The sequence below is a fragment of the Hemiscyllium ocellatum genome, chromosome 5 (genome assembly GCF_020745735.1).
Source record: "Hemiscyllium ocellatum isolate sHemOce1 chromosome 5, sHemOce1.pat.X.cur, whole genome shotgun sequence".
Classification (NCBI taxonomy): domain Eukaryota; kingdom Metazoa; phylum Chordata; class Chondrichthyes; order Orectolobiformes; family Hemiscylliidae; genus Hemiscyllium; species Hemiscyllium ocellatum.
The window spans coordinates 67,402,749-67,424,380 of NC_083405.1; the positions used below are offsets into that span (position 1 = coordinate 67,402,749).

A 21,632-nucleotide genomic window follows, 5' to 3' on the forward strand; every position below is an offset into this window, starting at 1 on the left:
ATAAATTTGGCTGGTTCAGATTATCACAGTTTAATAAATTAATTATTAGCTAACTTCCAGGTGAGAAAGACTCAGCTGTGTAAACAATTCCCAGTCAAAAAAGTGATTCTGTTGTATACTAATTGGAATTGTTGGAGATATTCTTTAGACGAGATTTTGAATATAATTAGTCTTTATTAAGTACTAGAAAATATTAAAGTACAGAAGGAACACTTATGTTCCGAATGCAAGTCTGTTGCCAGCAGAGCCTTGTTTTAAGAAATTATTCCAGAAGACAGAAGCCCTGCATATTGGTCTAGCATCTACTATCAGAAGAACTCCACTCCAAAATAGAGGTTAAAAGTAATTATGATCTATTTTCAGCTCAGTTTTCATCATCTTGCCTTGCCCTTCAAGCTTTTTGATCAATGAAAGACACTGGTCAATTTTTTTGTGTCAACACATATTTGGAAATTAAGGTCAGAAGGCCAGGAATGTCTCAACTTTTCTCATTTAAATTTGTCATACAAATCATATGTGGACACACCATCGTAGTGTTTGATAATCAACCATTAGGGCTGATTGGAGATAGTGGAGGGAACTTGTGCCTGGAGTCGGAGGAGGTAGGGAGGTCCTTAATGAATACTTAGCTTCAGTATTCACTACTGAGAGAGACCTTGTCATTTGTGAGGACAACGTGGAGTGGGTTGATATGCTCAATCACGTTAATGTTGAGGAGGATGTGCTGAAAATTTTGAAAAACGTAAGGATAGATAAGTCCCCTGGGCCAGACAGGAGATACCAAAAGTTACTGCAGGAAGCAAGGGAAGAGACTGCTGCACCTTTGGCAATGATCCTTGCGTCCTCACTGTCCATTGGGAGTAGTGCCAGATGATTGGAGGGTAGCAAATATTATTCCCTTGTTCAAGAAAGGGAATAGGGATAATCCTGGGAATTACAGACTAGTCAAAGTCTTACATCTTCGTGGCAAATTATCGGAGAGGATTTGAGAGACGGGATTTATGATTACTTGGAAAACCATAATTTGATTAGAGATAATCAGCAAGGCTTTGTGAGGAGCAGGTCATGTCTCACAAGCCTTATTGAATTCTTTGAGGATGTGACAAAACACACTGATGAAGGTAGAGCAGTGGAGGTGGCATACATGGATTTTAGAAAGGTTTAGAAAGATTTAGATAAGGTTCCCCAAAGGAGGCTCATTCAGAAAGTAAGGAGGCATGGGATACAGAGAAATTCGGCTGTCTGGATATAAAATTGGTTGGTCCATAGAAAACAGAGTGTGGTAGTAGATGGAAACTACTCAGCCTGGAGTTTGGTGACCAGTGGTGTTTCTTAGGGACCTCTGCTCTTTGTGATTTTTATAAATGACTTGGATGAGAAAATGGAAGGGTGGGTTAGTAAGTTTGCTGATGACATCAAGGTCAGTGGAATGGTGGATAGTGTGGAGGGCTGTTGTAGGTTTCAACAGGACATTGACAGGCAGAGCTGAGCTGAGAAGTGACAGATGGATTTCAACCTGGAAAAGTGTAAAGTGATTCATTTTGAAAGATTGAATTTGAATGGAGAATACAAAGTTCAAGGCAGGATTCTTGGCAATATGGAGGAACAGAGGGGTCCATGTTCATAGATCCCTCAAAGCTGCCACCCAAGTTGATACAGTTGTTAAGAAGGCATATGGTGTGTTGGCTTTCATTAACAGGGGATCGAGTTTAAGAGCCGCAGGGTTTTGCTGCAGCTCCACAGAGCCCTGGTTCGACAAAACTTGGAATATTGTGTTCATTTCTGGTCGTCTCATTATAGGTAGGATGTGGAAGCTTTAGAGAGGATGCACAGGCGAATTGCCAGGATACCACCTGGACTTGAGGGCATGTCTTATGAAGATAGGTTAAGGAAGCTAAGGCTTTTCTCATTTGAGCAAAGAAGGGTGAGAGGTGACTTGACAGAGGTGTACAAGATGATGAGCAGCATAAATACAGTGATTAGTCAGCGAGCTTTTCCAAGAGCAGAAAATGCCTATCACAAGGGGGTATAATTGTAAGGTGATAGGAGGAAGGTTTAGGGAAGATGTCAGAGGTCGGTTCTTTACACAGAGAGTGATGGGTGTGTGAAATGCACTGCCAGCAGTGTTAGTAGAGGGACATTAGTTAGGGACATTTAAGCGACTTTTGGATAGGCACATGGATGATAGTAAAATGAAGGATATGTAGGTTAGTTTGATCTTAGAGTAGGATAAAAGGTTGGCACAACATCAAGGGCTGAAGGGCCTGTACTGTGTTATACTGTTCTATGTTTAACATCTGATCTTTTAATGTAAGGTCAGATGTTAATTTTCAGATTGTTCTGCATCGTTCACAACTCTTCAGATACTGAGGTAGTCCGTATGCGCATGTGGCAAGACCTGAAAAACATTCAGCATTAGACTTTCCATTCTCCACCATCTATTTTAAAACTGTAATGTTAACCCTCAGCCTTTTGTCATTCATACATTTTGTTGAGTTATCCCATTTAAATGATCAATGAAGCACTAAGTGGGTATTGCTGCTGAACCCCTTAGAATTTCTTCCAACACTTTAGTTCAAAATTATATTTCACCAAGAGGGAGAGTCTCTGCAGCTAAGGTGCTTTTTTTAAATCACTCTTTTGATTGTTTCAGTTCCCAAGCTAAAGGACAACATTTCCCTCTCTTGCCCCCTAAGGAAAATTATAAACACTCCCATTGTTAAGTGCTCTATTGTTAATTTTTTCAATGTTTTATTTGCCTGGGGAATTTTTACAGTTATACTGAACTCTAATACTTCAAAATTGGCCTCTTGCCTTGGTTGGATGCCTAGCAAATTCAGCAAATCCACCGCCACTCCAAGCAGCATGTTCCACACTCCTACTAACTTGTGTGAAAAAAACTTACTCCTCACATCTCCTTTGAACTTTGTCCCTCTCATCTTAAATGCGTGCCCCTAATTTTAGACATTTCAACTCTGGGAAAATTATTCTGACCGTCAAATCTCTCTATGCCACTCATAATTTTATTGACTTTTATCAAGTCTTCCCTCAGACTCTATTACTCCAGAGAAAACAACCTGAGATTTTCTAGCCTCTCCTTATTGTTCATACCGTCGAATCCAAGTAACATCCTGGTAAATCTCTTCGCACCTTCTCCAAAGCCTCCACATCCTTCCTGTAACGTGGCGACCAGAACTGAACGCAGTACTAAGTGTGGCCTAACCAAAGTCTTCTAAAACTGCAACATGACATCCTGACTCTTGTACTCAGTTCCCCAACCAATAAAGGCAAACACGCCATACATCTTCTTTACCACCCTATCTACTTGTGTGGCCACTTTCAGGGAGCTATGGACTTGAACCTCAAGATCCCCCTGTACATCAGTTCTGTTTAGTGTTCGGCCAATAATTGTGTAATTTTCCTTAACATTTGATCTCCCAAAGTATAGCACCTCACACTAACACGGATTAAAATCCTCTGTCATTTCTCTGTCCGTATCTGCAACTGATCTATATCCCGCTGTATTTTGTGATAAGTTTTTCATCCAAGTCATTTATATACATCACATACAGCAGAGGTCACAGTATGGATTCCACTAATTATGTACCTCCAGCCTGAAAATCAATCTTCCACTACTACCCTCTGCCTTCTATGGCCAAGCCAATTCTGAATCCACGCTGCCAAGTCACTGTGGATGCCATACATTTTAATCTTCCGGATGAGCCTACCATGAGGGACCTTGTTGAAAGCCTTACTAAAATTCATATAGACAACATCTATCTACCCTCAACGATCATCTTTGTCACCTCCTCAAAAAATTTACTACTAACAAAGCCAAAACAATTTTCAAAATTCTTTTTCCTGTCGTCAGTGAATGTACTCTTATTTCTTGATCTCCAGTTTTTCTTCTAAATCTCAAGCCTCTAGCCTTGCTGTAGCTTTACAAGTCTCATCACGAGACCCTTTTGTATGTATGTCGACTTATGTAACAGGGCTGGTTGTTCACTATTTCTTTCCAGTTTTGTAGTTCTTGTTGATTACATTAACTTGAGTAAAAAATGAGGTCTGCAGATGCTGGAGATCACAGCTGCAAATGTGTTGCTGGTCAAAGCACAGCAGGTTAGGCAGCATCTCAGGAATAGAGAGTTCGACGTTTCGAGCATAAGCCCTTCATCAGGAATAAGAGAGAGAGCCAAGCAGGCTGAGATAAAAGGTAGGGAGGAGGGACTAGGGGGAGGGGCGATGGAGGTGGGATAGGTGGAAGGAGGTCAAGTTGAGGGTGATAGGCCGGAGTGGGGTGGGGGCGGAGAGGTCAGGAAGAGGATTGCAGGTTAGGAGGGCGGTGCTGAGTTGAGGGAACCGACTGAGACAAGGTGGGGGGAGGGGAAATGAGGAAGCTGGAGAAATCTGAATTCATACCTTGTGGTTGGAGGGTTCCCAGGCGGAAGATGAGGCGCTCCTCCTCCAGCCGTCGTGTAGTTGTGTTCTGCCGGTGGAGGAGTCCAAGGACCTGCATGTCCTCGTGGAGTGGGAGGGGGAGTTAAAGTGTTGAGCCACGGGGTGATTGGGTTGGTTGGTTCGGGCGGCCCAGAGGTGTTCTCTGAAGCGTTCCGCAAGTAAGCGGCCTGTCTCACCAATATAGAGGAGGCCACATCGGGTGCAGCGGATGCAATAGATGATGTGTGTGGAGGTACAGGTGAACTTGTGGCGGATATGGAAGGATCCCTTGGGGCCTTGGAGGGAAGTGAGTGTGGAGGTGTGGGCGCAAGTTTTACATTTCCTGCGGTTGCAGGGGAAGGTGCCGGGGTGGAGGTTGGGTTGGTGGGGGGTGTGGATCTGACAAGGGAGTCACGAAGGGAGTGGTCCTTGCGGAACGCTGATAGGGGAGGGGAGGGAAATATATCCTTGGTGGTGGGGTCCGTTTGGAGGTGGCGGAAATGGCGGCGGATAATACGTTGTATGCGCAGGTTGGTGGGGTGGTAGGTGAGAACCAGTGGGGTTCTGTCTTGGTGGCGGTTGGAGGAGCGGGGCTCAAGGGCGGAGGAGCGGGAAGTGGAGGAGATGCGGTGGAGGGCATCGTCGATCACGTCTGGGGGGAATCTGCGGTCCTTGAAGAAGGAGGCCATCTGGGCTGTGCGGTGTTGGAATTGGTCCTCCTGGGAGCAGATGCGGCGGAGACGAAGTCCTCCTGGGAGCAGATGCCTCCCCCCACCTTGTCTCAGTCGGTTCCCTCAACTCAGCACCGCCCTCCTAACCTGCAATCCTCTTCCTGACCTCTCCGCCCCCACCCCACTCCGGCCTATCACCCTCACCTTGACCTCCTTCCACCTATCCCACCTCCATCGCCCTGGATTACATTAACTTGCCTTCTGATTTGTTCAAGGTCACAACGGCTTCCAATCACAATGGCATGTGCTCCTGGTGATGTTCCTGGTTTGTATTATATTTCTCATCTTTGTTTTACTGTGCTTTTTATCTCTTTCTGGATAGCAATCATTTGACTTTCCTCCTCTATGATTATGAGTTCTTTCAATGTGATTTCTTTCTGGGATTAAGTTTGCTCCTCTACACACTATTTGAATTTACACTTTTTTTTTGCCTTCAACATTTCTGATACATTGTAACCTCCCTGTATTTCATCCTGTAAATTCATTCAGCTTTTATATTTTTTAGTGGTCTTCCCTGCTGTACTTCTATTGACTAGCCCCGCCTGGCAAATATTTGTCATTGGTATTGATTTTTGGAAGTTGTCCAATATAGTCTCATTTTGACCATCAGAACTGTTCTATCCATTATCTGACAAACTGTAGATTCTGGCACAAAAACAGAATTTGCCTAAGAGATCAGTAGATCTGGCAGCACATATGGAGTGAAAACAGAGTTAACGTTTTCAGTTTTGAGGAAGGGTTACTGAACTCGAAACGTTAACTCTGCTTTCTCTCCACAGGTGCTGCCAGATCTGCAGAGCTGCTTGAACAATTTCTGTTTTTGTTTCAGGTCCTCAGCATCTGTAGCTCTTTGTTTAACTGTAGATAATGACAGTTCAGTCATCATTGCTGTGCAACTGTTGGGTATGATAAGTACCTGGCTCCTTACCATTTTCGATAACTCATTTAGATTGGATTAGATTAGATTTACAGTGTGGAAACAGGCCCTTCGGCCCAACAAGTCCACACCGACCCGCCGAAGCGCAACCCACCCATACCCCTATATTTACCCCTACCTAACACTACGGGCAATTTAGCATGGCCAATTCACCTGACCCGCACATCTTTGGACTGTGGGAGGAAACCGGAGCACCCGGAGGAAACCCACGCAGACACGGGGAGAACGTGCAAACTCCACACAGTCAGTCGCCTGAGTCGGGAATTGAACCCAGGTCTCAGGCGCTGTGAGGCAGCAGTGCTAACCACTGTGCCACCGTGCCGCCCATTTGAATTTGCAAATTTCCAGGCCATATCAATCATTCTTGGTGTACCCGAACAGTCTGATTCCCTGGGTGAATAGTTATTTTCCCATCTTTACCAATAACCTTCCCTAGACCTCTCCATTATTTACATCCCTTTCTTAAAATGAACCATATCCTTTACCATATATCTTAAAGTACACCAAATTCTTTCTGAGATTTCAGCTTTAATGAGAGCTTTGCTGCGAGCATGCACCATATTCAAATTCTCTTAAAAACCACAACTGTTAGTAGCCCCTTCACAGGGGCTTCACAGCTGGATCACTTATTACTGATACAACATTAAGATTTCTACCAAAATCTGACTGATGTGGGCCATATCCTCCCACCATTTGCAACAAATTCTTACCATGTACAGCCCCAGTACTGCAAGTGATAATTTACAGATTGGCTGATCTGCCAAAATTTTTATGGAACATTTCATCTACTATTACATGGTTCCAATTGCATTTCCCATTCGTAAAAGGACATTCTGTTTTGTTTATATCTGCAAACATATTTCTGAATTAATTGCTGGCAAACCTCCCTTTATGCTCAGTGAGAGATTTTGGTGGCAGTCCATGTCTTGTCCTTATCCATTATAAATTATTTTTGACTGTAAAAATTTGATTGTAATGCAAAATGTAAAATGCAAATATTTTTCTTTCTTGATCCCATACTTTTAAATGCATGTCCATTACCTTCCTGAAATCCATTAGTAAAGGCAGACTTACAGTAGGCTGTGATGGTGCCCCTCGACATTTCTTACAAACATCACTTTTCCCTTTATGAGTTTATTGCACTCCTTGTCCTTTATTCCTGCAGCCTTTGCGAGAAGATTTATATTTTTAGAAAATAGAAGACCAAATTGCTGGTGTTATTTTAACACAATTGACTTTTTGCCTTCTAAGTTTCCACCTCCTAATGTCAATACTGTTCTTTAATTTTAGAGGAGAGTTATGTTTTAGTAAGGGAATACAAGTGTTCAAAAAGGATAGATGTGAAGGGATTTTTTTCTGACAGGAGGTCCATGAACAATGGTGTTCTACAATGATCAATGCTGGGACCTCTGTTGTTTGTAATACATATGTACATATAAATGATTGGCATAAAAATGTAGGTGGTCTGATTAGTAAGTTTGCAGACGACATGGAAATTGGTGGAGTTGTGAATTGTGAGGAAGGTTGCCAAAAGATACAGCAGGATACAAATCAGTTGGAAAGTTGGGCGGAGAAAAGCCAGATAGAGTATCATTTGGACAAATGCGAGGTGACACATTTTGCAAGGTCAAAGTATCAGAGGAAACTATCTAGTAAATAGCAGGACCTTTCAGTGCTTTGAGATAAAGAGGGATCCGGGGGGTGCAAGTACATAGCTCCCTGACAGTGGCAACATAAGTAGATAGGGTGGTAAAGAAGGCATACACATGCTTGATGTTATCAGTTGGGGCAGTGAATAAAAAAAGCTGTCAAGTCATGTCACAGCTGAATAAAACTTTAGTTAGGCCACATTTGGAGTCTTGTGTGCAGTTTTGGTTGCCACATGAAGGAAGGAGGTGGAGGCTTTGTAGAGGGTGCAAAGCAAGTTTATTAGGATGTTGCTTGGATTGGAGTGTAATAGCTATAAAGAGACATTGAACAAATTTGAATTGTTTTCATTGGAGCGTTATAGGCTGAAGGGTGACCTTATAGGACTATGTCAAATTTATGAGAAGCATGGTTAAGTTGGATAGTCGAGAGTCCCACAGACAGTGACCCCACACCTGTCCCGAGCACAGCAGCCCCACCTCATCCTGAGCACAGCAACCCCACCCCGTCCTGAGCACAGTGACTCCACCACTGTCCCAAGCACAGTAACTTTACCCTTGACACGAGCTCATTGGGTCTACCCCACTGCAACCCCGGCCCCATACAGAGTCCAGCGGCCCCACTCCCTGTTTGAGGCACAGCAGGTCTCTAAAACTCTAGGCTCTGGCAGTAGGTCAAATTCAATTACAGCACTTGTTAAAAAATACTCCAGAAATATCCTACAGGACATGACAATTGCATTCCAAGAATGTTACAGCAAAGGGAAGATGGCTCATTTCATCCTAACTTTGGAATTGGAAACCAGGAATGAAAATTCTGCTGAACGCTTCACCTCATAGCATTCAGCAGCAAATATTATCAATTGTTCTCCAGCAATATGCAGCTCAAAAGCTTTATATGTTCATTTGTGAGCAGTGCAAACTTCAATTATATCCTCACACCTCCAAAGAACAATGAAAAACAATGAATATCAGTAGTGCAGTTGCATTTTTAAATTTTGAAACAATGATCCAAAATGAACACATTCAGTATTTTTGCTATTGTTGCACAGGATAAATAATACATTTTATCACATTTAAACAAAGGGAAAAGTAGCTATGCATCTTGATGTGCCAGCTTAAGAAAAACACAGGGAGAATGTAACTATGAAATCCCTTGGGTCATGGTCATGAGGATTTAAACCTAATATTGAATGCCATTTGCCTAAAATCTTGTGAGGGCTTACGGGATCAGTAGGTCACATGTGTCATACCAACTGATGGATGAAAGCATGGCTTTCAGCATATCACATTACCTACTTGCACATGTGAGCAAAATGCTGCATAGAGGCTTTCCCTTGGTATCCTGTCCCTGGTCAGGGTCCTATCAGCCTCTCAGAACAAGCAAGCTGAATTGTGCTGCTTGTTCTAGGGCATTTCTGCAAGCTCATGTAAAAACCTGTATTCTGGCATATACTCAGGATACATGCAGCAAAAGCTAAATTAAGTTCCTTTTCGGCCCCAAGTAACTTGCAATTCAGGGAGTAACTAAAAAAAGTTGCTGGAAAAGCTCAGCAGGTTTGGCAGCATCTGTGAAGAGAAATCAAAGTTACTGTTTCAGGTCCAGTGACCCTTCCTCAGAACTCAGATCTTTCATGGAGTAACTACTGTTACTGGTCCCATTCCCTGGCTGGGATCCAATGGCTACATTGGGAAGAATTGGTCAGAGCAAAGAGAAAACTTGTTAGGCTGGATATACTCTATTTTCTTTGCATTTTCATTGCTCTTAGGGAAAATACATAACAGAATTTCAAGTAACCTTGAATAATGAATTACAAAATAAGCCCCAGATTATTTTTCCATTTATGAATTTAGCTCTACCCATTTTTCCTTGAATGACCAAAAGTTAGGAATAAATAGGCTACTGTCTGCAGCTCTGAGGTTGGCCAATGGGAAATAGCTGAAAGGAAAATTAGGCATGTCAAGTTTGGTTGATATTCCCAAGCTATTTACTCCTCTCTTGGGACACACCTAACCATCAGACTATAAGCAGTTAACCATAAGCATGAAACTTTAATTGGGATAAGACAGAGCAAGTTATGAACTTATAATCTAACATATTATAAAGTAAAGTTCCAATTAGCATCAGAACAGATTCTGACTGGTAATCATATCAAAAAATGCCCACTTACCTTTCTTTCCTAAGTCTGGTTGCTCACTGATGTTTCCATGGGAGCCTCCTGTCTAGACCTTGACACAATGCAGGGGAGGTTAAGCTATGGCCGCCTCCCCCCCCCCCCCCCCCCCCCCCACAACCCCCCAAAAAATGCCAAAGGATCTGGGAATGCGCCGCAAGGGTAACAGCAAATACCATCAAGATTAACATAAAAACATAATTGAACTTCTATTGGTAGCTTTTCATTATTTTTTTCTGTTCCTTTGAACTTTTAATGCTGTTTTTATTGATTAATAGTGGGTATTTTTTATTCATTTATGGAACTTGGGCATCACTGGCTGGTCAACATTGATAGCCCATCCTTATTTGACCTTGAAAAGGCAGTAATGAGCTGTCTTCTAGAAGCGCTGCAATCCACTTGCTATGGGTTGATCCACAATGCTGGTAGGAAGGGAATTTTGACCCAACAACTGTGAAGGAATGGTGGTATACTTCCAAGTCAGGATGGCGAGTGGCATGTCGAGAAATTTGCAGGTGGTGGTGTTCCCAAGTATCTGCTGCCTTTGTCCTTCTAGGTGGAAGTAGTCATGGGTTTGAAAGGTGCTGTCTAAGAATCTTTGGTGAATTTCTGCAGTGCATCTTGTAGATAGTACAAGTTTAATGATTTTTAAACTTCTTTCAAACACTTAATTTTATTGCTATTTCATAATTCCAAGTGGAATTATTTCTTCTCATTAATTTAAATGTTTAATGTTTTTTAAATGATTTTGAGGGAATGATTGTAAACCAGGGCTTAGAACAGGAGTGTCATGTCTGATCAGTAGAGAGTCGGGGGCGGTCAGGTGTCCAAGAAGGGTTAGTTGGAAGGTGTCAATGATGACTTGGGTGGGAGATAGTTTAATAGTTATCCGGCAGTCACTGTAGGCTTTAGTTACACTAAATTTTCTAATGTAACTAATGAGCTACACCAATCAGAACGACCTGAAGCCTAACTTTGAGGCTGGGACTTTTTTGGAGGGTTCCAAACACCAGATAATTGTCCATCAGAAGCTTAAATATCCTTTGCAATTCTTATGGAGCCATGTGCAATGCACAACTTGTATCTCCAATGTTGCAACAACTATCCTCCTAGTGGAAGATCCTGGCTTATATGACTGTGAAAAACACTCATACCTTTCTTAAGCGAGCTGCACCAGTGCCAGATTGAATTGCTTCTAATAATGCAGTTCGTGCCTCTTCTAAATTCACAACAGATTTGGTGTTGAACTTCTCAGTTTTTGGAAAATCTGGAGGAGGAGCAGAAGGAGGAGCACAAGATGCAGTTGCTGATTGTCTTGTTTGAGAATATTCCCTTATATCCTGTAACTCTTTTGATACTGTAGAAGTTGTCTGCCAAAATATTAAATAATTGTTGATACGAAAAGTGAGTAGCAAATTATATATTAATTACCAATGAACAAAACAGAAGGTTGCAGCAATCTATAGCAAGTAATCTTGAATAAAATTTGTGTATTTCAAGAAGTTATACCTGACATCAAAAATCCAATCATTTAAACCTTTTCAATATGAAGTATATTAATTTTAAAGTGTGGTGTGAATTTTTGAGCATTTCTGTATTAAGTAAGTTATTTTGAAACTTCGGTACATACTTACTGAAAGTCAATGCTGCAAAAATGTTATTCTTTTGCTCAGTACGACATAACATTTGCAAGACAGTCTTTCAGAGATGGGTGTGACAAATAGAAATGTGGTTCTATTGTATTTGGCAAAGAACCACATATATCCTAGAAACCATTACAGGTTATTCATTTGCTTATGTACCAAATTGAGTTTGTGGCCATTATAAATAGAGCATCTGAGCATCTTACACTTGGAAATATGGCTGTACTGCTCGATGTGTAATGATGCCAGCATACCTGGCTTGTGTAACACCAGATCGCTCATGATCTGAGCTGAACAATGTGTTTTTTGTATGTGCCCATGTGTTCTTCTTACTTTTTGGGGTTGGATTAAGCCACCTGGGTATGTAAATTATAGATACAAATGATAAAGCAGTTTTATTTCAGACAGCAAATGATCACACAGAGCAGTCAAAGCAAATTCTACTTACTTCACAAAGCCTTACTTCATTCCTCAAACTGCAGGAAAAAATTAACTTCAGTTCTGACCTTTTGCGAGGAGACCTTTGGATTGACCTTTCTCTCTAATTAAATGTTAGTTTAATTTTCAACTCCAGCACATGAACTCTGATTCGTAGTCCTTTTTTCAGAAACTAACTGCTCCTCAAACATGTATTTGTGCGCTTTGAGAGTTCATGGGTTCTGTAGTCCTGCCACATAATAGTGCTGAGCATCAGAGGCTCTAACCAGATGAGGAAACTCCAAAAACATCTATATTCCTGTGATGTCAGAATCAAGCAAATCAATATAAAAGACAAAAGATCAAAGAAGTGCTGAGTCAGAAGCTTTGAGTGGATGATCCACATTGGCTTCTTCTAGAGTTCAATACCATCACAGATACCAGTCCTCACCCAATTTTATTCACTTCACATGAAATCAAGAAACCAGTGAAGCCATTGATACAATAAGAAGGGTTGTGACAACTTCCTGTTGTAATATGGAAGACATTTGTCCTGGAACTCACCATGTCCTTAGCCTAGCTTCTCCAGGCCAGTTAATTGGTGTCTATTTACAACCCATCTTCTAAAAGTTGGAAAAATCCAATCTGGCCAGTTAGCATCACATCAGTGTGCTCTCAATCATTGGCCTTGTGTTGGAAGGTATAATTGACAATGTTTTTGCAGCACTTACTCAGCAACAACCTGCTCACTGGTGCTTAGTTTGGGTATTGCAAGGATTTCTCCCAGTTTCAGATTTGATTATATATGAACAAACGAGCTGAGCTGAGAGATATCAAGGAAGCATTTAACCAATGGTGGCACGAATTGACTCTCATTAAATTTGCCAGTGGAAACTGGAGAAACACTGCATTGGTTGGATTTCTTTCCAGGACAAAGAAACATGGCTATGATTGTTGGAGGGAAATCATCACAGCCCCAAGACATATGAATTAAATATTTCCTTATTCTGGACAAACCAATTATGTGATTTTCCGTTTACTCTTTATTGAATATTTGGTTTCTGATCAATAGTAGGTAAGCATTCCGATGTTCTGGATAGTGTTCCCTACTTAAACCTGACACCACACTGCACTATTCATGGATCTAAGCATTCCAAAGATCTGAATTATGTCCTCATTTATAAAATGAGATAAACTCTATTCATCTGTTCTCATGCTTCATAATTTAAAATCCTTTGCTACCCAAAATCACTTATTGTTTAATATTTTCCAAATGTAGTTTCAATGTTGATCTCATTAGCTTAAAATAACTTCTGATCAAACTCCTTTAGATTTGTCTGTTGACACATCACAATTGGAGACTTACTAATGATCAAAAACCGCACCTGCATTTCGCTTTTCTCTTCCTCAACGTTACTATTAGAAACATTTGTGTATACATTAGCTAGTTGTTGTTCTATTAAACATGATTTTATATACTAACACATTTCTCATTCAAATATTCCTGACTCCATCTGCTTAACTGATTCATATAACTTTGAATATTGTTTATTTTCTTTGTACTTCACATTCAGTCACATTATTTGCTATAATTTCTGCCAAGTTATTTATAGTGTGAACAAGGAAATCAAAGCAAAGCATTGCAAAATTTCATTATTCACTGCAAACACTTTTTTTACATTTATAATTCTTGCGGTTCATATCACCAAATTATATTTTCAAACCTGTACAGTAATTTTTCATTCATTCCACAAGCCATAATCTCAAGACAGATTCTCACATATATAACATTATCATTCAAGCCACACAAGTGCTAGTCTATGACTGACTCTAATGTTACAATCTGGCTTTGTTAAGTAGACAAAGTGTGAAATTCAGAGGAACAGAATAAAGCCACAAGCAAAATTAAACTTTATGACTCAATGTTAGAATAGTAGTCCAATCTACAATATATGTACAACTTAAGTTCTCACACATCAATTTAACGTATGATTTATTTGGGTAATAGTCTGTAGTTGTGATAGCCATCAGATCACATCAAAAACCAAACACAATCAAGAAGAAACCCATGGATTTCTCAGTAACTTCACTTTTGCAGATCTGATCTTGAAGGTTCCTCTCAAAAGCTAATCCAATATGAACTGCTTCAATGAATGCTACACTCCTCTGGACTCTGAGACTACATTTCAGTTACTAATTCATTAGCATAACTCTAGTTCGTCACTGATAGCTGGTTCACTGTTTCCCTCTGGATTTTTCCTTGAGCTTCAATTGTGCATAGTTGCATGAAGCAAATACTGCTTGCAAATTTTTCAATCTTACTCTCAGCAGCATTGAAATATTAAGGTATTCAGGCTTCTTGCCCCCACTCATGGTTTCAATGAACATAGAGTCATCGGCCTTCCCACTTTCTTAGCTCCCCAAGACTTCTTCTTTGTTCTGACTCCATCATTTAATTGTCTACTAATTCTTATAACAACCTCCTACGATTGAACACAGAGTCAACCGGCTGCTGTTGAATCTTCACTGAGGACGTCAAACAAAATTTGTGTTATTCAGTTGCCCTCCCCCACCGTCACCTTCACCCCATCTTCATCTATCTATTGCACCCTCAGCTATCTTCCCCCCAGCCCCATTTATCTCTGAGCCCCCTTGGCCCCCAAGACTGATTCCTGATGAAGGGCTTATGCCCGAAAAGTCAATTCTCTTTCTTCCCAGATGCTGCCTGACTGGCTATGCTTTTCCAGCACCATTCGCTCAACTGTGATATCCAGCATCTGCAGTCCTCACTTTTTTCCAGTGATACAGCTAATTCCAGTGCTTCTAACATGAAATCTATATTTTTCTCTCACTCTCATACACACACTGGCTTTGTCCATTGCTTGTGATCTTTAATCTGCTGTTCTGTGACTCCCAAATTATTCTGGATGACCTATTTTAAAACTTGGAATAAGCTTTCTCCATACTGTTCCACAGAACTGCGTATTCTAACATTTTAGAACAGTCAAATGGAACATCCTTGGAATTGAGTACATCTTGAAAGTTACATTCTCATATAATGCTGAAAATAGATTTCACCACAAGGATCAATCAGAAAAGCAATTGTGAGAATTTCCTTGTATCTTGCTCAAGGAACAGAACAGCCTGCTTGGAAGCAGCCATATATCTTATTTAGTTAGACTTTCCAAAGACTTAAACTCATCAGGGCACTATTTTTAACAGACTTGTTAAACTCAGCATTTAGATTGGCAGTTAACAGACTCAGCAATTAACATACTTAATTGGCAGACAGAAACTTGGTGCAAATATGATGTTTCAAAGAATTAAAGAATACCTTAGAATTAGGATAAGATGTGTTGGTACAGGTAAAATCTCAAACATCTTTCGGCTTTATCTTGGAGTTGTTGTCAAAAGGACTTTTAAAGATAGAAAATATATGAAGGCTAACATAAAGAAAATTGATGGACTGATGTTGGAGCCATTGAATTCATGAGCTAGGGTGCAGAAGATGGGATTTGCACAGACTTGAAAAGAATTGAAGAATTGAATATGAAGATTTAATTATATGTTGAAGGATACTGAAAGGTAAAATAAGTCGAACATGTATTTTACTGGATGAGTAAACCTGGAAACCACACAAAAATTCCAGAAAACACAACTTAAATTCTGAATATACTAGCATGAGAACTTTAATTCAGTTTAAAATATCTTCATTAATAAAGTGGCCATAAGTTTGTCAAAAATCCCCACTCGTTCATCTTTGCTCTTCAGCAATGGAAAGGAATAGAGAATTCGACGTTTCGAGCATGAGCCCTTCATCAGGAATAAGAGAGAGAGCCAAGCAGGCTGAGATAAAAGGTAGGGAGGAGGGACTAGGGGGAGGGGCGATGGAGGTGGGATAGGTGGAAGGAGGTCAAGGTGAGGGTGATAGGCCGGAGTGGGGGGGGGGCGGAGAGGTCAGGAAGAGGATTGCAGGTTAGGAGGGCGGTGCTGAGTTGAGGGAACCGACTGAGACAAGGTGGGGGGAGGGGAAATGAGGAAGCTGGAGAAATCTGAATTCATACCTTGTGGTTGGAGGGTTCCCAGGCGGAAGATGAGGCGCTCCTCCTCCAGCCGTCGTGTAGTTGTGTTCTGCCGGTGGAGGAGTCCAAGGACCTGCATGTCCTCGGTGGAGTGGGAGGGGGAGTTAAAGTGTTGAGCCACGGGGTGATTGGGTTGGTTGGTTCGGGCGGCCCAGAGGTGTTCTCTGAAGCGTTCCGCAAGTAAGCGGCCTGTCTCACCAATATAGAGGAGGCCACATCGGGTGCAGCGGATGCAATAGATGATGTGTGTGGAGGTACAGGTGAACTTGTGGCGGATATGGAAGGATCCCTTGGGGCCTTGGAGGGAAGTGGTGGCCGCCATTTCCGCCACCTCCAAACGGACCCCACCACCAAGGATATATTTCCCTCCCCTCCCCTATCAGCGTTCCGCAAGGACCACTCCCTTCGTGACTCCCTTGTCAGATCCACACCCCCCACCAACCCAACCTCCACCCCCGGCACCTTCCCCTGCAACCGCAGGAAATGTAAAACTTGCGCCCACACCTCCACACTCACTTCCCTCCAAGGCCCCAAGGGATCCTTCCATATCCGCCACAAGTTCACCTGTACCTCCACACACATCATCTATTGCATCCGCTGCACCCGATGTGGCCTCCCCTATATTGGTGAGACAGGCCGCTTACTTGCGGAACGCTTCAGAGAACACCTCTGGGCCGCCCGAACCAACCAACCCAATCACCCCGTGGCTCAACACTTTAACTCCCCCTCCCACTCCACCGAGGACATGCAGGTCCTTGGACTCCTCCACCGGCAGAACACAACTACACGACGGCTGGAGGAGGAGCGCCTCATCTTCCGCCTGGGAACCCTCCAACCACAAGGTATGAATTCAGATTTCTCCAGCTTCCTCATTTCCCCTCCCCCCACCTTGTCTCAGTCGGTTCCCTCAACTCAGCACCGCCCTCCTAACCTGCAATCCTCTTCCTGACCTCTCCGCCCCCACCCCACTCCGGCCTATCACCCTCACCTTGACCTCCTTCCACCTATCCCACCTCCATCGCCCCTCCCCCTAGTCCCTCCTCCCTACCTTTTATCTCAGCCTGCTTGGCTCTCTCTCTTATTCCTGATGAAGGGCTCATGCTCGAAACGTCGAATTCTCTATTCCTGAGATGCTGCCTAACCTGCTGTGCTTTGACCAGCAACACATTTGCAGCTGTGATCTCCAGCATCTGCAGACCTCATTTTTTACTCTTCAGCAATGGAAACCTACCAACCCCATTCTAGTGTGACTCAAGTCTCACAACAATATGTTGACACTTTACAGTAATGAAAGAAACAATTCATTTTAAATGGATAGAAACTATTGTGGAGCTCAAAGACCTAAAAGACCCCATTCCTGATATGTATTTTGAGTAGGAGACATTTATAAATTTCCTCATTATAGTCTTATGTGAACAATTTCTTCTGCACCGCTACAAGCTTACATTTTGCAAATCAACCTATGGACATTTGTAATTACAATTACCCTGAATGCAATTAACAATTTAATCTGTTCTGATTTAAGAAATATATTTCCTACTGACTGTTTTGCATATATCTGGCCTTCTTGCTGTGTTGTATTTTTCAATTTTATAACTATCTTTTGTTTAATAAGACTATAACGCCATAAGACATAAGACACAGGAGTGGAAGTAAGGCCATTCAGCCCATCGAGTCCACTCTGCCATTTAATCATGGCTGATGGGTATTTAAACTCAACTTACACACATTCTCTCCATAGCCCTTAATTCCTTGCGAGGTCAAGAATTTATCAATCTCTGCCTTGAAGACATTTAACGTCCTGGCATCCACTGTGTTCCATGGCAATTAATTCCACAGGCCCACCACTCTCTGGCTGAAGAAATGTCTCCCCATTTCTGTTCTAAATTAACCCCCTCTAACTCTCAGGCTGTGCTCACGAGTCCTAGTCTCCCCACCCAACAGAAACAAATTCCCAGCATTCATGCATTACCTTGGAAGTTTCTATTAGATGTCCCCTCAACCTTCTAAACTCTAATTAATATAATCCTAGGATCCTCAGCCGTTCATCGTATGTTAGGCAAATAAGCTTTATTCAATGCCACATCCTATTTTGGGTAACACACTTGGGCAGCAAATTAAGCAAGATAATTTGTTTCATGTAACAACACTCTTACTTTTGCAACATCTTCTCACATGCAAGACACAGTAACTTTGAAGTCCTGACACGAGTTAGTTGAAGACTAATCACTACTATGAGATGACATTATATTTATGTTTTAACATTTATATTCTGGTTTATAAATGTTTCTAAATATTTCAATGAAAAAGGTGAAATATATCATTGTTTTTAAGCTTATTTCCGAGTTGCTGAATCTATTGTTTGTACATCTGTTGTTGTTCCCTATCATTACCCTGCCACATTTGAGCAAAGTTTTAGCAGTGACGTATTTTGAAACATGATATGTATTTCAGTACAGCACTAGATTCTTTCAATTCCATCTCGTACAGCAGGAAAGAGAATGTGCTCTGAAAACAAGTTCTTTTCTGGGTCAATCATATTTTGACAAAAATGACATTCTCATGTCTTTAAATCTTAAACTAGTTTTTAATCTCAAAGCATTTTTTCCTTTACTCTTATGACAGTAGATGAAACACGTTCAAACTGTCAGCAAAATGACTTAACATTCAGAATGTTGAAAATATTTCCACGTAATTTTCGTCAGGTATTTTTCTCTTGTTGAGATACTACTAATTAGGCAGTGCTGGGAAATTAACACGGAATTTCACCATTTTGAATTAAGTGTTTTATTGAATGAGGTCAATGACACCAGGCCACCATGGTTTATGAATCTTACACTCTTCAGCTCATTAATTATAAACTACAGCACCCTTTTCATAGAGATGGTGTTTTCACCGTTGTTACTAGTTTCAAGTGCAATCATCTTCTTTGTACTACTGCACACTCACTGGCCCCAAGTAACCAACTAAGACTCAAGTTTACAGCTTTCTCAATTGCATGTACCATGTCCACTTTTCAAACTATCAAATACTCCTGCCCTCTGTACTTCATAATCACTGTAAAGGGATACCTCACATGTCTCCTGCTCTAGCATCAACACCAGCTTCCCTTCCATCTACATGCATCATACTCAGTACCTACCTTTGTCCCATTGCAGGAAAAATTGGTTCACAACTAGGTCAAGAGGACCAAGATCAGTGGTGGAGTGGGTGGCATAAGGTTCTTCACTCTATATTAGAATATTCTTGAATTGGTTGGAAAAGAGTACGGCCATTTAGTTAGGGAGTGAGAGACCTCACTGTCCAAATAACTTAATTGTGCTATGTTGCACTCCATCAACACCAGCCTTAATTCAACCTGAACCTGCACAAGCTGTTTCTCTCTTATATATTTAATTCCTTCACTTCTCTAATACAGGTGCACAGAACCCAGCTGAGGGGGATGAACTTGTCTCTGGGCAGGTCACTGTCAATGGGGCAGAGCCTTCTAGGCCCAACTACGACCCCTAGGCAACTACCCAAGTCTTCCAGTCTAATGACAAAGCAGCCTCCCACCATCTCAGCTGAGATTGTCAGGACTACATTTAGATGTGATGGGAGGAAAGTTAGAAAATAACCTTATTTTGAGCACGTAAGTGGCATGGATGACAGACAATTGTAAATAAACTTGCACTCTTAAAATAAATGTTAAAGTGTCTGTCAAAAATGTTAGAGATGAGCTGCCTCTTCAGATATTCTAAAAATGAAATAAGATGTAAGAACCAACTATTGCTTATCTCTCTCAAACAGCCAACTGTTGACTGATGATAGATTCAGACCAGGGAATCCTTGAATTATGCAAATTAGGTCTGCAGCTAAGATTTTGTGCTTTAATGTGAACAACACTGAGCTAAATGCAATGTGCCAGAGTTGTGCTAGGTTCTAGTCTGCAGACATCATTCTACACTCACACCCACCTTGTAGTTGAGAGTACAGAACCAGTGATGATTCCACACATTTCTGCAGGGAAAGGTTCATTTATTTACCAGCTTTTTCAAGGGAGCATACCACTGTTCAAAGCTGGGAGCCATACAATGTATAGCTCCCACTCCATTCTTCCTCATAATGCAAGGGCTTGCCAAGAAAGATACAGAACATACTCTCACATGTTAAACATTGTCTTATCATATGCTCAAACATGTCAAGACGATTTAGTAGTCTACAGCGCTCTCAAAGATCAAAGTCTCCCCAACAATGGAAGGGTCAAAAGGGGAGGCCTCAGGATTCCTGTCAACTTATTGAATAGCATGAACAATCACAGTGCAGAACATTTGCATGGCGTATGCTGACTGAAGTCTTAAAGGCCACCTAATCTTAACATCGCATCTGTCAGTGCTCTGTCTCACTGACTTCTGTTTTTTCCCAAAGAGTCAGTAAGACATGTAATGTACAGGTATTTTAAAGTGGGATCACCCAGGAAGGTATTAATAGTACAATCAAGTGGATAACAAAACATTTACTCAGTAACAGAAAATGTTAGGGACTGTTAAAAAAACAAGGTTCTTATTTACTTAGCACTAAGCATGGGCTGCTTGCCATATAATCAACAGAATGTTAAACAATTAGTGGAAATTCAAATCCAGCTAATTCATCCTGGCAGGTTTCAATCCAGTTCTATATGGCTTCTTGCACTCAATGAAGCATTGCTCTGCCATGCTGTCTTGGATGTTCCTCCTGGTCAGTGACCTGATCTTCATTCTCAACATTGTCCTCAGTAGATTGCTATCAGTCTCTCATTTCCTTTGCATCCAGAACATCTCCTCTTTGTCAGCTCCAGCTGTGAAGGGCACACTATACCTCAAATGATGTGGCATATTCTTATTTCTGCTGTAACTCGTTGGAGTGGTCTCGGATTGGAAACGTCCTCAAGAAGGCCTGTTCCACAATGGTCCAGGTTAGGTATGAGAAGCATTGTATCTTTGTTCTGTATTAGTGAGAAGGTTTCATAAAGGTGGCATGAGAAGCATTGTAACTTGTTCTACGTTAGCGTGAAGGTTTCTTAAAGGTAGCATGAGAAGCATTGTATCTTTGTTTTATATTAGTGTGAAGGTTTCATAAAGGTGTCATTAGCCATGTTTGTAGCAAATATATATTGTCTAATAGTAGCTATCTCTGTGTGGTGCAAGGATCTGGGAAAAAGGTGGGAACCTGAGTGTTCTAGAGTATTTAAGAGTCATAGCAGCTTCAAGGATATGTAGCACAAACGCCAAGCTGCATTCTCTTTATAAGTTCAAGATAACACTTCTGCTTCTATATTCAAACCCCCTTGTTTCAGCAGAGTACAATGCTTCCAGCTGGACTCCCCTCCTCTATCCGTTCTTCTTTTCTTCCCCATAGTGCTTCATGATTTGGAAATGCCGGCGTTGGAACTGAGGTGTACAAAGTTAAAAATCACACAACAGCACAATACAGCCCAACAGGTTTATTTGGAAGCACTAGCTTTCAGAGTGCTGCTCCTTTATCAGGTGGTTGTGGAGAGTGAGAAGGAGAGTAATCTTACTCTCCACAATCACCTGATGAAGGAGC

General features: G+C 41.5%; 1 protein-coding gene across 7 annotated transcripts in view; it reads right to left on the reverse strand.

Annotated features, from left to right (window-relative positions):
* cobl (cordon-bleu WH2 repeat protein) overlaps window positions 1–21,632 on the reverse strand; it is a 352,002-nt gene that overhangs the window by 3,217 nt on the left and 327,153 nt on the right. For 6 of the 7 annotated variants that reach the window (XM_060824844.1, XM_060824845.1, XM_060824841.1 and 3 more), the window contains one exon: window positions 11,080–11,295. In XM_060824844.1, the coding sequence (XP_060680827.1) occupies window positions 11,080–11,295 (216 nt within the window). The remainder of the gene's footprint in view (window positions 1–11,079; window positions 11,296–21,632) is intronic. The other variant, XR_009644700.1, reaches the window with a different exon arrangement.